The 17,748-nt window shown below is 33.0% G+C and overlaps 1 protein-coding gene across 1 annotated transcript; it reads right to left on the reverse strand.

Moving 5' to 3' along the window:
- Positions 1–880: 880 nt before the first annotated feature.
- LOC125057124 (beta-1,3-glucan-binding protein-like) lies at positions 881–12,902 on the reverse strand. Its single transcript, XM_047660605.1, has 8 exons — positions 12,741–12,902; positions 8,629–8,853; positions 6,774–7,051; positions 5,944–6,077; positions 4,794–4,960; positions 4,060–4,284; positions 2,394–2,536; positions 881–1,121 (listed from the first exon to the last, which is right to left on the reverse strand). The coding sequence occupies exons 1-8, from the start codon at positions 12,850–12,852 to the stop codon at positions 939–941; spliced, it is 1,467 nt and encodes a 488-aa protein (XP_047516561.1). The 5' UTR covers positions 12,853–12,902; the 3' UTR covers positions 881–938.
- Between the last annotated feature and the right edge of the window lie 4,846 nt (positions 12,903–17,748).

Here is a 17,748-nt window from a genome sequence, read left to right on the forward strand (position 1 = left end):
GAATAAGTTGATGTGTTTAAAACGCGGCAAGTTGTATAATATCAATACCGATTTTTGTAGTAAACATTTTATTTTAAACATAGTAAATCATGGGTACTTTCGGTGCACTTCGGAAATACCTTTCTGTTTTAATAATAATAATATTTTATATATTCGTGAAAATGTTGAAAGAATAAAAAAAAATCAGTGGCGCTACAACCTCTTTAGGTCTTGTCCTCAGATTTTTAATAAACAAAATAATTAATAAAGAAACCTAATAGGAAAGTCGGTGATCAGCCTCCAGTGCCTGATACATGCCGTCGACTTTTTGGGTCTAAGACATGTCGGTTTCCTCACGATGTTTTCCTTCACCGTTTGAGCAAATGTTAAATGCGCACATAGAAAGAAAGTCCATTGGTGCACAACCGGAGATCGAACCTACGACCTCAGGTATGAATATATAGTATATTATGTCGAAAGAAGGATTTCTCAATTTACATCCGACATTTTAATAAAACTAATCTTAGCTAGCATTCATGTTATTTAAAAAAAAATCGTAATTTATTTCCCAAATCAAAGGTATTATACATGAAACATAAATCAGTCTGCACTCTTTAACTAAAGTGTTCTTTTGACTCTTTTAGTCAAATTGTGCGCTGCGAAGAAAAGAGATTATTAATTAAAAGCCAGAGAAAAAACAGTGCAATTTGACTGTTTAACTTTTAACAATTAGTAGAATATTTTGATATATTCAGTTTAAACTATTTTGATAGCTTATAGAACATTTATGACTAAGTTAGTTGTGTTTCATTACTGTAAATTGTCTAGATTTAAAAATTATTTGTACCGAGTGTATTGTAGTCTTTTTTTTACACTTAGCTTAGGGTAAAAAAATGAATATAAAAATCAGTTATTTATTTTACAAAAATCTTAGACTTTAAAGTATGTATTTAGAAAAATCACAGCGAGTATATCCTAACATAGTCCACTTTCATTTGTGATTGGTACCACGTGGGAAACCAGGAGTTCTTGGCCTGCCAGAAGTCATACATGGCCTTGCTGCCACGGTTCTTCCACGGTTTGTCTGGAGCGTCAGCGAAATCATGGATTCCACCCACACGAAGACCTAACGATACGTAGAACTGAAATCAAACATTAAATTTAAGTGTTTCGAAAAATTAAAAAAAAAACCTTTTTTGTTGTAATATCTTTTATTTGCGTAAGAAATAAATTAAAAATGATGTCGAGTTTATAAAAGACATAGTTTTATCACTTCTTTTTTCGTTCAATTTTAATATAAAAAAATACTATTATTTTCTAAAATTAAAAGATTTAAAGTGTTTAAAGTTAAGGTAGATTTTTTTTTGTCAATTTTGTTTCAAAAAATTGTTTGTCGTAAGAAGAGACGTACCTATAGTGCAGTCGAACATCACATTAAACTATATTAAATGTTTCGGTAGGTACATTACATCGTAAATATTTTTGTATATTTTTTTTAATATAATAGGAGGCAAACGGGCAGGAGGTTCACCTGATGTTAATTGATATCGCCGTTATTATTTATTATTAATTATCTTGTTTTTTTATTAAGCTATACTCCCCATAGTTTATTAGCGTAGCATAGTTATACAGCCGTTTTAGATAAATTAACTTTCCAACACAATAATAATTGTTTAATTCGAATCAGTTGATTCAAAACAAACTTTGTAGATTTATAATACTGGTCTAGAGGAAAATTGCGTGCTTGCTACCTCTGCTAATATCAGTTGATTTGACGTTTGACATATGACATTGCGCGCTGACTACCTCAAGTCTCAAACTCAACTCATTATTTTTGCTCTCGAATGCGGCGAACGTGTGCTTATCTTCGATTGATTTGTTTTGTAAATGAAATACCCTCTGATCGTCAAGACGAGTAAATGAGATACGATTGTGTTCGTTTATTAAAATTGTATTTTCCTCGTTTCATTCTGCATATTAAAACATTTTTAACTATTGAATAAGTTTACCTATGTGTCATTTAAAATGGTGTTTTTGAACTCATCAATGGATTTATCTTTCCACGAGCGCAATTTACACTTTATTTTACGATATCATGATGAAACCGTGTTAGACTAACAAAGGTCTAATAAAATAAAACGTCTCAGACACTTCTTATTACCTATAAAGAAAAATTTGTATGTAGGGAGATACGGTGTATGTCCTAATACACATATTTATTTAAAAAAATATTATAGCTTACTAAATATGATAAAAAATAAAATAAAATCACAACAGGTTTACAGACTAAACAATAATATTACAAAGAGAATGCGTATAGGGTGTGGGTATGTATTTGTGTTACACACACACAAATATATACCCACACCCTATACTGAAGAAGTATTTTAAACAATTTTCACATATTCACTTACCACTTGATCAAGAGGTGCCATCACGGATCCTTTGAGCCAAGACGCTGCGTGGGGCACGGCGTGCTCTCTCGCACTGGGGTAGAACCCTTCGCCAGCAGGTATTGAACCATACTGCTCACCATCAACAAGTAGATCAATACCATCTGTGAACATAAGTAAAATGTTTATTTATTTTCGGACGCCTTACGCACCGCAGTTTGTAATTATCATTCTGCGATTTTCAGAATACATAATATTATTTGATACATCTCGATGATTGTTATTATAATATTATTATATTTATTGATCGTAATACAGCGAGGAAATGCTGCCACCATTACAGGTACAACTGCATAAACAAATTTTTACCGATTTTAGGTATGTTTATTATTGTGTTAAGAATATTGTTAATACCGTATATTTGTGCTATTTGAGGCCATATTTTTGTATATTATGTATTCTAAGAAAAAATAAGGTAAAATAGACAAACTTTACCGTTGACTTAGAAATTCAGACTAGGCATATTAAAATATTACAGTAGAACTCCAATTATCCGAATTAATGGGGACCGGGACCCATTCGGATAATCAAATATTCGGATAGTCGGATTTTTTTTTAAAAATTGCCATTGGAGAGAATAAAAGCTACGTTTTCATATTGCACTATTTTTTTATTGAATTAAATGAAAGAAACATGAAATTTTCACATGTTTTAAATATAAATAAAATGTACTTATGTACAAGTTTAGAAATAAAAATCATTGTTTTTTAAACATCTCCGTCAATGTAAGCTGTTTTGCGGTCTTCAACCGTTTTCGGGCAGCCAGGTCACGCATTCGCTTGACGGTGAGCAGTTGCAAGTGGTCACACTCGGGCTGACTCTCCATCCACTTCAAAGCAGTCTCGAGACACGTTCTTTACTGACCTTATGTCCAGGGGCACTAGATTCCCTTTTAGAAGCCAAAGTGGTTTTTGGTAATGCTTTCCAAACAAGGCCAGTTTCATCGGCATTATAAACAAACTCCGGATCATAGGATTTTGATGCAGTTTTAAATTTTTCAATAAAATTTTCAGCAGCTGCAGAGTCTGCTGAAAGCTTCTCACCAGCCAAATCTAACTCGGGTACACCATGCCTGAATTTAAAATTCCTTAGCCAACCGTTACTAGCCTTAAAAGATGAATAACCAAGCTTTTCTGCTAAGATTTTGGCTTTTTCACAAAGGATTGGACCTGAAATCGGATTTCCCATAGAACGTTGCTGCAAAAACCATTTAAACACGGCATCTTCCAAATTTTTGTTGGTTGCTGTCTTCATTGTTTTCCTGGAGGAACTTACTGGCTTCGCGGGGGGAAGAATAATAGCGCACTTCGGATAATCGGCGATTCGGATAGTCGGAGTTCGAATAATTGGAGTTCTACTGTATATCATTTTAAACAATTCCGGAACAGCAAAAAATTGGTATTCTCTAAGAAAAATATCTTCATAATATGAATAAATGATAGTTAGGAAGTAACTGTTTTACAAATTATTTATTTATTTTCGAACATTTCGACATTGCCGCAGTGAAAAAGGTTGCCAACCATTAAGTTCATCACGTATAAAGCTTTCATTTCTATGCGTCGAAAATTCCGTTTTAAATTAAGAATAACTTTTTTTATAGAATGTTAAATAAAAAGCCAAAACATACCTGGCTTCCAGATCAGTGTGTAAGTATGATAATCCTTATTCCAGCTGTCAATCCCAATTTTCTCCTTCATCAGATAAGTCCTGTATGGATCGGTATCGGAGAGTATTGCACCTCCGTAGAGTTTCTTTGAATAGGTCGGGTTCCCCTTTGCGAATGCTACGCGAATAAGTCCTGATTCGTATCTTGCGCTTCCGTAAACTTTATCGTGGGGTTCTAAGTTTAATTCTGGTAAAAAAGTTAGGAAAATATTAGCTTAGTATGTTTTTTAAAGAGATACGAATGTTAGTAATAATCACTTGAAATTTGAGGCTTTTTATAGATTTATTTCTTGTTTATTAATTTTTTTTGATAGAAAATTTCCATAGTAAACATCTATATGCTAAACTCAGAGAAAGTCTATTATGTTATATTTTAGATAATAAAAACGTTTGTTTATGCACTCCATGTTATCAAGTGATCTTATTCAGGTTAAGGGTCTGTTTCACAATGTATGGATAAAGTATCAAATAGCAACACATAAATTATTTGGATCATAAATTATGCTATTTTTCACTTCATTGACTCATAACTTATGATGGACTTTATGTGACGAATAGCGCTATCTGACAGCCTTGAAACGCAGCAATAGTGTTTATCCTACCAATAAGTGATAAATAGCTAATTTGGAATTTAATATGTAGAACTTTTCCGTACATTGTGAGACAGACACTAAAAGTATTCTATTTTTATCTCACCTGGTATCAACCAATTGCCACCAGGCAATTTGGCTCTTATTTCGATTTTTCCAAATTTAAAATTGAACTTGTTTTTAGTAGTAACTTTGCCGGTGTATACAGGAGGCAGGATTTGCGCTCCCCACGCTGTTCGGTTACATTCCCTTGTGCCTATAGTGCCTGTACACCTGAAAATTAATTACATATAATATATATGAACAGCCTTGCGATTCTGTAAAATGACTGCTTCACGACTGATTTGAGCGCTACCGCCGCTGTGAAAACCGCTGAGTCCGAAAAGTGAGTTACAGAATCGCAAGGCAGCAAGCGATGTATACCGGCTTTGTATAGTATAAAACAAAGTCGCTTTCTCTGTCCCTACTTCCCTTTGTATGCTTAAATCTTTGAAACTACACAACGGATTTTGTTTTTTAATAGATAGAGTGACTCAAGAGGAAGGTTTATATGTATAATAACATCCATTAAATTGTGGAGAAGTACTGTTATTTTTGAGGTTTCTAATGTGATGTCGTAAATAATTACATAAATTCTTAACCAATTAAATACCTTGAATACATTGTTCATAAAATATAGATCTATATGGCCCTCTACACCTTATGATTTAAGTGAATATTTTCGAAGATATTACAGATTTAAAAATTGCGGAACGTAGCGTTTGCGGCGGTACCGGCCGGCCGCACAGTTTTTCTGTAGTGTATTTAGTATCAGCATTGCACCCGTGCGAGGCCGGGGCGGGTCGCTAGTATGATATATTTTGGAAATAAATACCGTGGTATGGTGAAATAATTTTTAAATGGGTCTAGTAGTTTATTTGTTACAAACATAAATATACAAATCTTTATTTTTAATACATATAGATATTTTTCAAATATTTTTATTTTAAATTATATTCCTAATTAAATGCAGTTAATTTTTGGATATGTTTGTGACGTTTCATATTGTTTTATTAGTCTGTACTGATAGATGTCCATCTATACAGACGCCATTACGTTTCTTTATAGTTAGCTTGAGAGCCTTTCAAAATGGCACAGAGTTTTTCATAAGGTATCTCAGAATAAAGCCTCAATTTCCTATATACCCTTCAACGTTGGGTTTCTTGCTACAATTTACACTTCTTTATAAAAAAAAAATTTTGTATACTACTACTTACGTATTGCTTAAATCCAACGATTCATCCAGGATTCCTTCTCTAAACTTGTTCTCAGTCAGCAGTGGGTAGATGTTTAGAGCGCCGTCTTCCATTTTTAAACTATCGTCAGATAGATAAATGTTGAATGGGTAATCCTGAAATATATCAATATTAGAAAGGAACACTGTATTAGATTATAAATTATGTATATAAATTAGTTGAATATTTCAAAGATTCCTATATATGTTTAACATTAGTTGAGCAATAATTTAGCTTAGTTGTTGATATAACTCTATTGATGTGTGTAATTAACACCTGCTTGTACGGTAAAGGAAAATATTGTATGAAAGCCATATTATACGATGAAATAATCGAGAACTGTGTAAGGGCCGATTTACATTATCTTAGTGTTTAGCAGAGTGCTTTAGGATAGTACTTTAGTTGAAACATGTAAACGCTACTTGCTTTAGTAAACGCTACGCTAAAGAACTTGACTTTCAAGTTGTACTAAAGCACTCTCCTAAACACTAAGATAATGTAAATCGGCCTTTAGGTACAATAGGCTGCTAGTTTGCCGAAATATTATCAAAGACACAGAAGCAAATACATTTAGTAATAATGTTTTTGAAGTTATACTTTATTTGGCGGCGGAAAAATGATGAGGGTAAATTTTTACAATGCGCGCACACCGTCACAAAAAACCGACACCCTGAAGTTGAAGTTGTTACTCCAAAGGAGTACCTATAACTTCTAACGAAAAAAAACGTGTAGGTACACACACGTTTTTTTATTTAAAATACTATTTAAGTATTTTGAAAATTGTCGTCAGTGATATTTATGTTAACTCTTACCGGTTCTTCCGGGAATCTGACTTCCGCCTCCCAGTTTACGAGGTCCCTAACGTTTGGCTTGTCAAACTCTTCGCTGAAGATCAGCTGACCAGCGCAAACGCTTTGTAGACCTCTCACGACAGTAGGAGATATAGTGCAGCTGCTTTGTGTTACAGGTCTTGTCACTGGTGGAGTGTATATTGGGGTATTGACGGAGGGTGTGGGTGTGGGCGTGGGTGCGGGTGTTGGTGGTGGCAACTTGTTTGGATCCACTGGTTTGCCGTCTTCAGTTACATATTCTAAAACAAAAAAAAAATCATGTGTCCAATTCACACGTGGTAGAAGTGAAACCTTCAAAAACAAAGTTTTTATAATTAAAATATGTAAATTAGACTTTTTCTCTATCTAAATGTAGGATCTTTTCTTTAAAAAATATATATTTTAATGTTACATTTTTATTTATAACTTTAATATCAATCTTTAATTTGGTAAAAACTAAAATAATAAAATTTTGAAATAAATTCACAAGATCCAACGTGGGAGAAAATGAGATAGGAAGCATTATACAGTGTATAAACTTTTAATTAAGTGTAGTACGAAGTTTTCACTTCAAAAAGTTTCTATAACTAATAATTTGTAAATAAAATTGATAAATAATCTAATTTTATAATTAAACTACTTACTTGACTTACTTATTTAGTTTTCATCAAATCTGCTTTTTTATTTCAGAAAATGTTCAAACACACTAATTTAAAGTTTATACACTGTATAATGCCTCCTATCTCACTCTCTCTCCCGCCAAATCCTGTTAATTTATGTGTCTGTCTCTTTTTACTGTCGCTTTTTCCGTTGCCTCCGGTTTCAAATCAAAACGATTCTAAAGAAGTTTCACTTCAAAAAATCTTTAGTATAAAAGTATTCCGCAATGTCCCTTGTTCGGCCTCGGATAATGCGATACTCCGCTGGTATTCATGATTCTCCTGTCCATGAGGAACAGAGAGTTATGTTATAGTAAATGCAAAAATGTGATCTCTTTAGCCGGCTATTTCATAAAATGGTACTACAAAATTGCGTGATACATGAGTCTTAACATTGGCAAAATGTACTCAAATTCGTTCGTTAAACTGCTGGTATCAAAAATTTAACATTTAACATCCGCTCGAACGGTGAAGAAAAACATCGTGAGGAAACCGGCTTGCCTTAGACCCAAAAAGTCGACGGCGTGCGTCAGGCACAGAAGGCTGATCACCTACTTGCCTATTATTTATTTATTTATTTCGTAATCCTACAGCTAACATAAATTATATATACTATATAATAACAAACAGTTTCACTGAAAATATAGCCAGAGATGGAGTACATAATACATTTTACTACAAAAAGGTTCAAAAATTGACAAAATCAAACAAACAAAAAAAAACATTATTCAATACATTTAACTAAATAATACCTAATTTGGCTGTGCTGTGTGATGGTGTAAAAGTGAGGGTAAGTACGTGAAGGTGTGTATGTGGGGTATGCTCATGATGCAGGTGATTTTGCGCTATGAATATTCTTAATACTCCTTTTAACCATATTCCGCGACAGCTTAAACAGGTCAAGGCTTAAATATTGGTCGTTGTATGTCCGGGCTGCGCGATACAAAACTGAGTTTTTTGCATAGTTAGTGTTAATGTGAGGAACATGAAACAAAGCACGATTACGAGTCTGGTAGGCAGTATTAGATTAATAAATGATCATGAAACAGATACAGAAATCTGAGGCCATTGATTTATTTATCAAAAATCATGACGTAATCAACGTCGAAGTCCGAAACACTTCGCAAACGTTACAGAGTAAGCCTGCTGGTGAAATTAAATTATTTATTTTGAATTACCTGTAACGGTCCATTCTCCATTATCCTGCCTATATCCCAACCCATCTCGGATTACGTAAGTCCAGAAGTAGATTTTGTCTCCAATGTTCAGCTTGGCATTTCTATCTCTGAAGTACCATTTTCCGTTTTTGGGTTTCGTGATGTCACGTGACCATTGTCCCCCCTCCAGACCCTCCATTTCCTCATTGAGTTTTCCATGAAAAGCGAATAAGGAAAATCCATCATCTAGAGAAGTAAATATTGATTAGTAATTATCTCTATCTTATATATATAAAAATGAAACCCGTTTTCCGTTGTCACGACATAACATGAAAACGGCTTTACCGATTTGTCTGATTCGTTTTTTATAATATTCCTTGAAGTACGAGGATGGTTCTTACGGAGAGAAAAATTAAAAAAATTGAGTGAAAAAGTCTAAAAACAACACTTTTCTATATTCCCATACAAAATATTCGTAATAATACTTAAAAGTCAATTTAAACTTTAACACCATATCATAAAGTTCAAGTGTTAGTGGAGGGGTTCCGGGAAGGTAAATTTTTATTTTTTGACATAATGTATTTGTTGTCTTATCAACTTTCTTTTTTTTATCTTACTAGCTAGACCGGTGTCCCGAATAGCAGAATAAGTATTTAAAAAAAATAAAGAATCGACTGTTAGGCGGTACGATGTTCGCCAGGCCAGCTAGTTAATATTATAAAGAGAAAAGATTTGTATTTATGTATGTTTGTAACCTATTTGCCAAAAGTACTAAATCGATTTAAAAATTATTTTACCATGCTTTTGTAGCATGCCACAAGGTGCCGCATTCCACAATGTGTAGCACGCGGCAATGTCGCACGTTGTTGACTCGGCGTAAAGGAGCCTTTAGAATTTTACACTCTACTTGGGTAATATAGTCTATATTTATTTCCAAAATATTAAAAAAACGGTCCAGTCCAGGTCTCACTTTTCGAATCTCACAGCGGTTTTCACAGCGGCGGTCGCGCTCAAATCAGTCGTGAAGCAGTCAGTAGTAAGTAGTCAGTAGTAAGTTGTGTTAAGTGAGTTCGAAAAGTGAGTTACAGAATCGCAAGGCAGTCCTACAAAGTCGCTATATGTCACTAGTCGTTAATAAAATACTTATTAATCAATCAATAAAATATCAAGGAAGTAAAAAACATTCAGATAATAATATTTCGATATGAATTAGTTTTTATTCCAAACATAAATTGGATCCATCAAAATTTAATTATCAAATTAACGAAGAAAAAACTACGCCCAAACAAGTTTCCAAGGCGAGTTTTTTGTATGATGAATTGACTATTCGTAGTTCAACGTTCTTTATTCCCAGTATCATTAACCTTAGATACATTGATCCTATTTCGTATCCACAAACTACTGCGATATAAAACGTCTATTAAAGATACCTTGTTACCATGGTTACATTGTTATATCCATATAAAAACCATATGTTCTCTGTGTAAGGAACAATATTATTTATTTAATAATCTATAGCGTTTTTAATACATTCAATGTCAAGCCAAAAAAGAATTACACAATAGTGACAAATCTATATAAATAAAAATGAATTGCAAAATATGTGGCTATTTAAATCTGTGAGTATTTTATTATTTATTCCTTAAAATCTGAGGAAGATTTTCATGGAGACAAAAATTAAAAAATTAGAAAAATAAATTTAAAATATTTATTTATTTAATTAAGATTTTATTTTGAAAAAGCGAACAATCTCCTCTAGATCCTTCGTTAGCAAAATGTCAGCCACTTAAAAGATAGGCTAAGTAAAAAAATTACATTTTTGCGAAATAAAGTTACAAAACTTAATAAAATAGGTACAATATTTTTTTTTAATTAAGTATTTATCATGAGCCTGTTACGTTGTATGTGTGCTGTTGTAGATGTGTGTTTATTTTTTTATGGACTTATAAGTCCATTCAACTTGTTTACATCTTTCGTGAAAACCCGTTTGGCCTTAATATTAGATTTTAAGATTTGTGGCTTATAGATATATTATTTTGGACATAACTATTCAGTATAAAGAGTTCTATAATAGGTTGCCATTAAGTTTAATAATTTAACCATTATGTCTATTAAATGTTTTAGTACAAATAAACCTAGATTTTCAAATTGTTAATGCATTTTAAAAAGGTCGTTTTTTGTTTGTAGTTATGCAATAGTATCACACACTTTTGGTTTGATAGGGGCCTTTACCCGGGACGGTGTTCCGACCAATGGTAGGAAGTTAGGATATTATAATAACAAGAAAAAGCAATTATTAATTATTACTATACCGTGACCACGCACGCTGTAAAGCACGTGAAACGTCGGATAAATTTAAAATTATGTTAAATAATTATAAATTTATAATAATACATAACTTTAAGAAAAAGCAATACAACAAGCTAAGCTGAATATTCTACATTTGTAAAAAAATAAACGAGTTTTATTTTTATTACACGTTTTCGAAGTACTCGATAGGAGGCCTACTGATGTACTTTTATGAATTATTAGCATCAAGACTTATTTGAGATCTATATGGACCAGTAATTAATTTATTTGAAAGATGAAAAAATTACGCATGTAGGTCGTAGGAGAGCTGTGTTAACCTTTAGCATGCGATTCTCATCCCTGAGATCGCAGGTTCGATCCGCGGCTGTGCACCAATGGACTTTATTTCTATGTGCCCAGTTACGCTCGAACGGTTAAGGAAAACATCGTGAGGAAACCGGTTTGCCTTAGACCCAAATAGTCGATGGTCTGTCAGGCACAAGAGACTGATCACCTACTTGCCTATTAGATTGACAAATGATCATGAAACAGATATAGAAATCTGAGGCCCAGACCTAAAAAGGTTAAAGCACCATTGCCAAATAAGACGAAGGTTGCACATCATCTTGCTACTCACTACTCGCTACACATCTCCGTTGCTAAATTAATCGTTGAAACCGCGGGACACTCATGTATAAAACTCGTAGATTAGAACAGATCAAAACATCGTCATAAATTCTAACCTTTACGATAATATTAAGTATCGCCCGTTGAAACGATTTTCCTCTTAAAAACGTGGTCCTAATCTAAAGTCTTGACTTCGAAAGGTACAGGTAGCCTATACAAATTTGGCGATTAATGCACCCTGGGTTTTTTTTTATAGAACAGGGGCAAACGGGCAGGAGGCTCACCTGATGGTAAGTGATACCGCCGCCCATGGACACTCTCAATGCCAGAGGGCTCGCGAGTGCGTTGCCGGCCTTTATGATTCCTCGCGAAATAATGATCGATAGAAGTGATCAGGGACATGCGGAAATGCCCGTGCCTATTATGGGGTGTTATAATATGTTTAGGTGCGACTATAAATAGGCAAACAGATGCTTTGAAGCAACATTGATACAATATCATCTTACATTTTTGTATAGAAAATATTACATGTTTAATATTAATTGTAACAAAAAGGAAAAGAATTAAGAATCTCAAGATTTTATGAAATCTTTTTATTAAGATTTTTTCTTAAATTAATAAGTTCCATCTTAATTGGGTCCAATTAAAATTGATATTTGACATTAATGAAGAATTTAGTGAAATTTCGTTATTAGGTAATAATTAAATAAACCAATTACTTAATCAATTAATCTTAACTAAGGTCCGCATATAACCTAAATAATTTTTTTTTTAAACCTTAATTTTAAAATTTTATATTTGCGGTAGCTTCAATTAATTATTTAAAAAAATCTTAATTTGAGCGCCATTGCCGATGTGTTTTTGTTTCGGGCGATGCTGCGTTTGCGCGTGTATATTGAAAGAACTATTGGTATTACTGTGGGTATTTATGTCTTCAAATATTAAGTGTATATATAACGAATAATTATAGTTTTGGTTTAAATGATATTTTTTTACTTACTTATACTGAACATAAGTTCTAAGTATTAAAATAAATAAACAATCAAGCGTTTATTTGCAAACAAAGTGGCACATTCAGATTCATTAATTATAAAAAATCCGGACAGTAAATATAATAATAAATTTTAGCTTTAGCCAAGTAGGCGATGTTAACGAAGAATTTTCCCACCACAGTAATTATAAGACGCTACTCATCGTAATTGATCAAGTTAACATACCTGGAACTGAAACCCGCAATCCTCTGGGATAAATGGCTTCTAAAGTTGCCGGCGGAACGGTGTAGGCCCGCACATTGTATATTATAGTTATTAAAATTAAAATTAACTTCATGATGACGTCCGTCCGCTAGCAAGTGCAATGACGGACTGAGGAAAACCTTTCAATCTGCGCTTGATTATCTAAAAAAACTAATGGAGTTGTTATGCTGTTATTAATAATTAAAGTACTGTGCATATTTTTTTGTTCCAACGTGTGTAACATACAAGTTTGATCTAACAGGAGGCTTTTTTTAAATAAATGTATAATATTCATAACTAAATTAAATGAGTAGAATAGTATATTAACTTAATAAAACTAGAATTTCGTTACTTATAAACGTACTTTAAGCTTTTAATAGCTATTCAATACTTTTACGATTACTTATAGGACGATATATAAACGACTTAATATATAATGACTTTAAATGACAAAATATAGTTAATCCATATTTTTATTCGTATCTCAAGTTATAATACATATAATAAATATATATCAAATAGTATTGTCTTTTATTGACATAACCTTTACACATTTAAAGACAAAACTTTTTAACCGGATTAATGTTATGTATTATTATAAATTTACAATTATTAAACATTTTTTTAAATACAGATAATGCAACTTTTTCTACAGCTGTGATACTTTTTGACATCCAACACCTTTTGACTTCAGTCACCGTGACCACGCACGCTGTAAAGCACGCGAAACGTCTGTTAAATTTAAAATTATGTTAAATATAATCCGGTTAAAAAGTTTTTTCTTTAAATTAGTCCACTCCTGAAAGAATTAAGTTTGACCTTAATTTATGAGATTTTTGTTATTTATAGGTAATGATAAAATAAGACAAAAAATTCACATTGTGTGGGGTTAAATGTCTGGTATATTATCTGAATAATGGTTTGAATTAATTATTGTATAAATATTATTTTTATCACACTAAGGTCGATGGTCTTCTCTACACTCTCAATTAATAATAGATTGGTTGGAAACAGCATTACGATTATTTAAGAATACTGAGATACGACTATAAGCAGTACACGGACTGCTTTTAGCTTAGCTTTATTTATTATTTATATTTAGTTTATTTATTTCGAATAAAATCTCGTCTTCTATTTGTTCCATAACTACAGTTAGTATTTTGCATAGAATAGAGCGTATTTGCCGACGTCGTTGCGCGTTCATTGTGGCGCTGTAATGATACTCTACTGGAAGAAATGTAAACGTTCACTCGCAACGCACTAAAGCACTAAAGAACTTGCCTTTCAACTTGTACTAAAATACTCTCCTAAACACTAAGATAATGTAAATCGGCCATTATATCTGAACAATTGGCAAGTGGAAGAACGCCATCGCCGAAGGCATTCCCTAGAGTCAGAGTTCAAGACTCACTTTGGGTCGGTCCGCAGCGGAGTAAATACTAAATCAAGCCGATCTTAACACAAAAGCTTTATTTACACACACGATACTTGCATTGTATCTGTATATATTATTGTTTAGTCCGTAAACGTTTTAATTAGCGTTTATATATTTTTTTTAAATCGGTTGTCTGTAAAGTCGGTTTACTGACGATAGTTGAACGTGACAACGTCACGAATCGCTCACTCAAGTAGGAGAGAGACAGATGTCGAACGCTGAAGAGCGCGGAGTCCGATTGTGCCTCTCTGTCGCTTCGCGCTCTCGCTTGCACTTCTAGCCTTAAATGGAACGCCTCAGAGCGAGGTAACGCCGCATGAGTTATGTTTTTTCGTGCGTGCAGCCGGCTCCATCGATTTATAAGACGTTGTCACGTCAAAAAAAAATCAGTAAGCTGTTAGGTTTCTTCTAAATAAATATTTGTTTATATACAATTATGATTACTAATAACATAGATTTGTATTCCCTTACAACATTTTTTACTATAACTAGAATCATCTATATATTTTATTTGACGTTCAAAAGTGTCATTTTAGGTGGTCTAATTGAAATAAATGATTTGACTTAACTTACAACTAATTATAATATAGTTTTAATGTCTTCTCTATGTATTTTTTGTTCCACGTTTCGCGGTAATGACCTCAGGTTTTTCTGGTTTGTATCATCTTAAATGTTTTGTCAACATATACTCGTATATTCTATGCACTTTAAAAGTGTTAAAAATAATGATTTATTGTTAATTGAATCCGTTGAAGAAACCCATGTATGGGTAAAAATTTAAATTTCATGATATTCGGACCATAACAACTTCGGGGTCTACAAAAAAAAAAACAATACTTTATGGTTGATTGCAGAACTCGATTAATACAGAAATTATTCAATTTTTAAAGAACATTTCTTCTGAAATACGAAGATATAAAATAGTAAGTTACTGGATATAATTTGAATGAATTAAAAAAAGATCACTTTCATTTACCATATTATATAAGTATAAAAATAACATGGACGTATTGAGTGGTATTATACTTCTAGATAGAATAACAAAATATAATCACGTTTTTTTGCACTTCCACAGTCGGTGTAAGTATTTTTACCAATAATATTAAGATGCTTTTGTTACATCGAAATATGTATGTGTATATGTGTGTATGTGTATTATTTTTATATATTTTCTTTGGCTATTTCCCCGCAGAGGTATTAACTAACTTATGTGTGTATAGATATTTTAGCAAAATATTATTTGTAATTAACAACTTCTTGTTTATTAAGAATTTCCGATCCAATTCGACTTAGGGTCCTTCATGAAAAGAACGTACCAATTCTTAAAAGGCCGGTAACGCACTCGCGAGCCGTCTGGCATTGAGTGTGTCCACGGGCGGCGGTATCACTTAACATCAGATGAGCCTCCTGCCCGTTTGCAGCCTATTTCAAAACTTTAAAAAAATTCTAAATACTTCAAACGCGTCCACCGCTGGGTTCGAGGCACTTTTTGGGAAATCCTTAACATTATTATACCGTATTTATTCATTTTAAATGTCATTACTAATTATACTAAGATTAATAAAATAGCTATTAATATATTATCTTGGTTTGTTCTTGTTTTTCTTCGAACGTCAACCTTCACCTCTAGGGTTGTACAGCGTAGAACAATTGTATATTAATTCAATTATTCTACGATTTTCCTTAATTAACACGTTTAATCCTTTGTTTTCGTTGTCCTTAAATCAAATATACAGTATTTACTGTTTTCTTACCCTACATCGTAAAAATAAAAAAAATATAAATAAAATTTCAACAAATTTAAAAAGTTTGGTCCCTGTTGCAATGTACCTTTAACGCTGGCAGCATTACCTCGCTGTATTGCGATACTTATTTATTCACCGGTCTTATCTACCAGGCACCAACTAAAATCTTTAATTAGCGTCTGTGCATTTGAACCCCATGGCTCAAGAGTCTCTACTCCAAAGGAAACAAAATCGAAGTTGGAGGAAATAAGTTATATTTGAGACGTTTATTATTTTCCGCTTGCTCTGCGGCCGCCCCAGCATATTTGCTTGTCCGGGGGAAACGTCTCTACAAAAGTAGCATCCCATACCAAAGCCCATGCCATTTTCCAAGGGATCAACGACATCCCATCCGGTCCCTTTTTTTCCTGAATATAAAACAAATGACAAACGTTTATCTTTTCATTACCAAACTATCTACCATGTTATTAAATATGATGTATCAGGTGGTGTGGGGTGACAATCTAAAATGTAAGACGTAATGCGGTTAGATTCTGATTGGTTAAACGGACCGTGTTCAGAAGTGTGGCATTAAAAATTAAAGTAGCTATGATGATCGCCAACTCTTCAAAGGAGATGACTCTATTAGAAGAAGAATGTATGTCTCACATGCAGAAGCAAACAAAAATGTGTAGTACATAGCCGATTAAGAAAACGAATTCTGCATAATTAAAAAAACTGTAATGTTAATATAATCTCTTTGTATACATGAAGTACTAAGAATCAGTTGGCAATGACCCATAGATTATTTGGCAGCTAAACATACATTCTAGTTAAGGCATTATTACCCGTGACGTAATGTGGAATCGTCATTTCTAAAAACTATTTTTGATGTACAGACATTGATTACGAAAAGTTGTATGCTTTTTAGTTCTACTGTTTATTAAAAAGTAAGAGATTTATTTGTTTAGAATGACGACTCGTTGGTCTAGTGGTTAGTACCCCTGACTGCGAATCCATGGGTCCCGGGTTCGATCCCCGGGTGAGACGAACATCGATGTGATGAGCATTTGGTGTTGTGCTTTGGTCTTGGGTGTTTAAATATGTATTTATATGTCTATCTATCTATAATATGTATGTATATCCGTTGCCTAGTACCCATAACACAAGCTTCACCAGCTTAGCATGGGACTCGGTCAATTGGTGTGAATTGTCTTTATAAAAAAAAATATTTATTCGCTACTATCTCTCAAGCCACGATCTAGTCTAGTTTTATCTTAGGTTTAAAGACATTTATTCTCATAACAGACAATAGTCACTTACATGAGAACTTATATACTAAAGATACAATTAACACGTCGTGGGTCATTGAAGAGCTTCAAGGCTGAATTAGCGTAAGTAGGACTTGGGTGAACTTTCATTTACGTAGAGAACTGGGGTCACTCAAGAGATGGTCTTTTAGTCTTAATTTAAATATTGCCAGGCTGTCTTCACTTTTAATATTTTGTGGAAGTCAATTATACCGAGCACTCCCCCAACGCTCAATGTTTTTTTACCGTAATTGGTTCTATACTTAAGTAGAATTAGATTATGAGGGCGTCGGGAACTGCGCTACTGAATTTGATTTATTTCAGTGAAAGTAATGTTAGTGGGTGTATAGTCATTTAAAATTTTGTTGATTACGATAAAAACTTTGTTTTTCTTTACCACTTCGAGTTCTTTTTTATGAGTCTTAATAAAACAATTATGTTTATTTAAATACATCGTCTCTTCACTGAGAAACCGCGGGACATCACGATCTAGCCTAACTTAAAACTAAACGGTAATTTAA

This window comes from Pieris napi, chromosome 16 (genome assembly GCF_905475465.1).
Source record: "Pieris napi chromosome 16, ilPieNapi1.2, whole genome shotgun sequence".
NCBI lineage: Eukaryota > Metazoa > Arthropoda > Insecta > Lepidoptera > Pieridae > Pieris > Pieris napi.

Coding starts and splice junctions, on each gene's coding strand:
- LOC125057124 (XM_047660605.1), bottom strand. CDS start 12,852: ATGAAGTTAATTTTAATTTTAATAACTATAATATACAATGTGCGGGCC. Junction 7,052..8,628: donor TGGAGAATGGACCGTTACAG/GTAATTCAAAAT, acceptor TTTTTGTTTTAG/AATATGTAACTGAAGACGGC. Junction 4,961..5,943: donor TCGTTGGATTTAAGCAATAC/GTAAGTAGTAGT, acceptor ATTAATTTTCAG/GTGTACAGGCACTATAGGCA.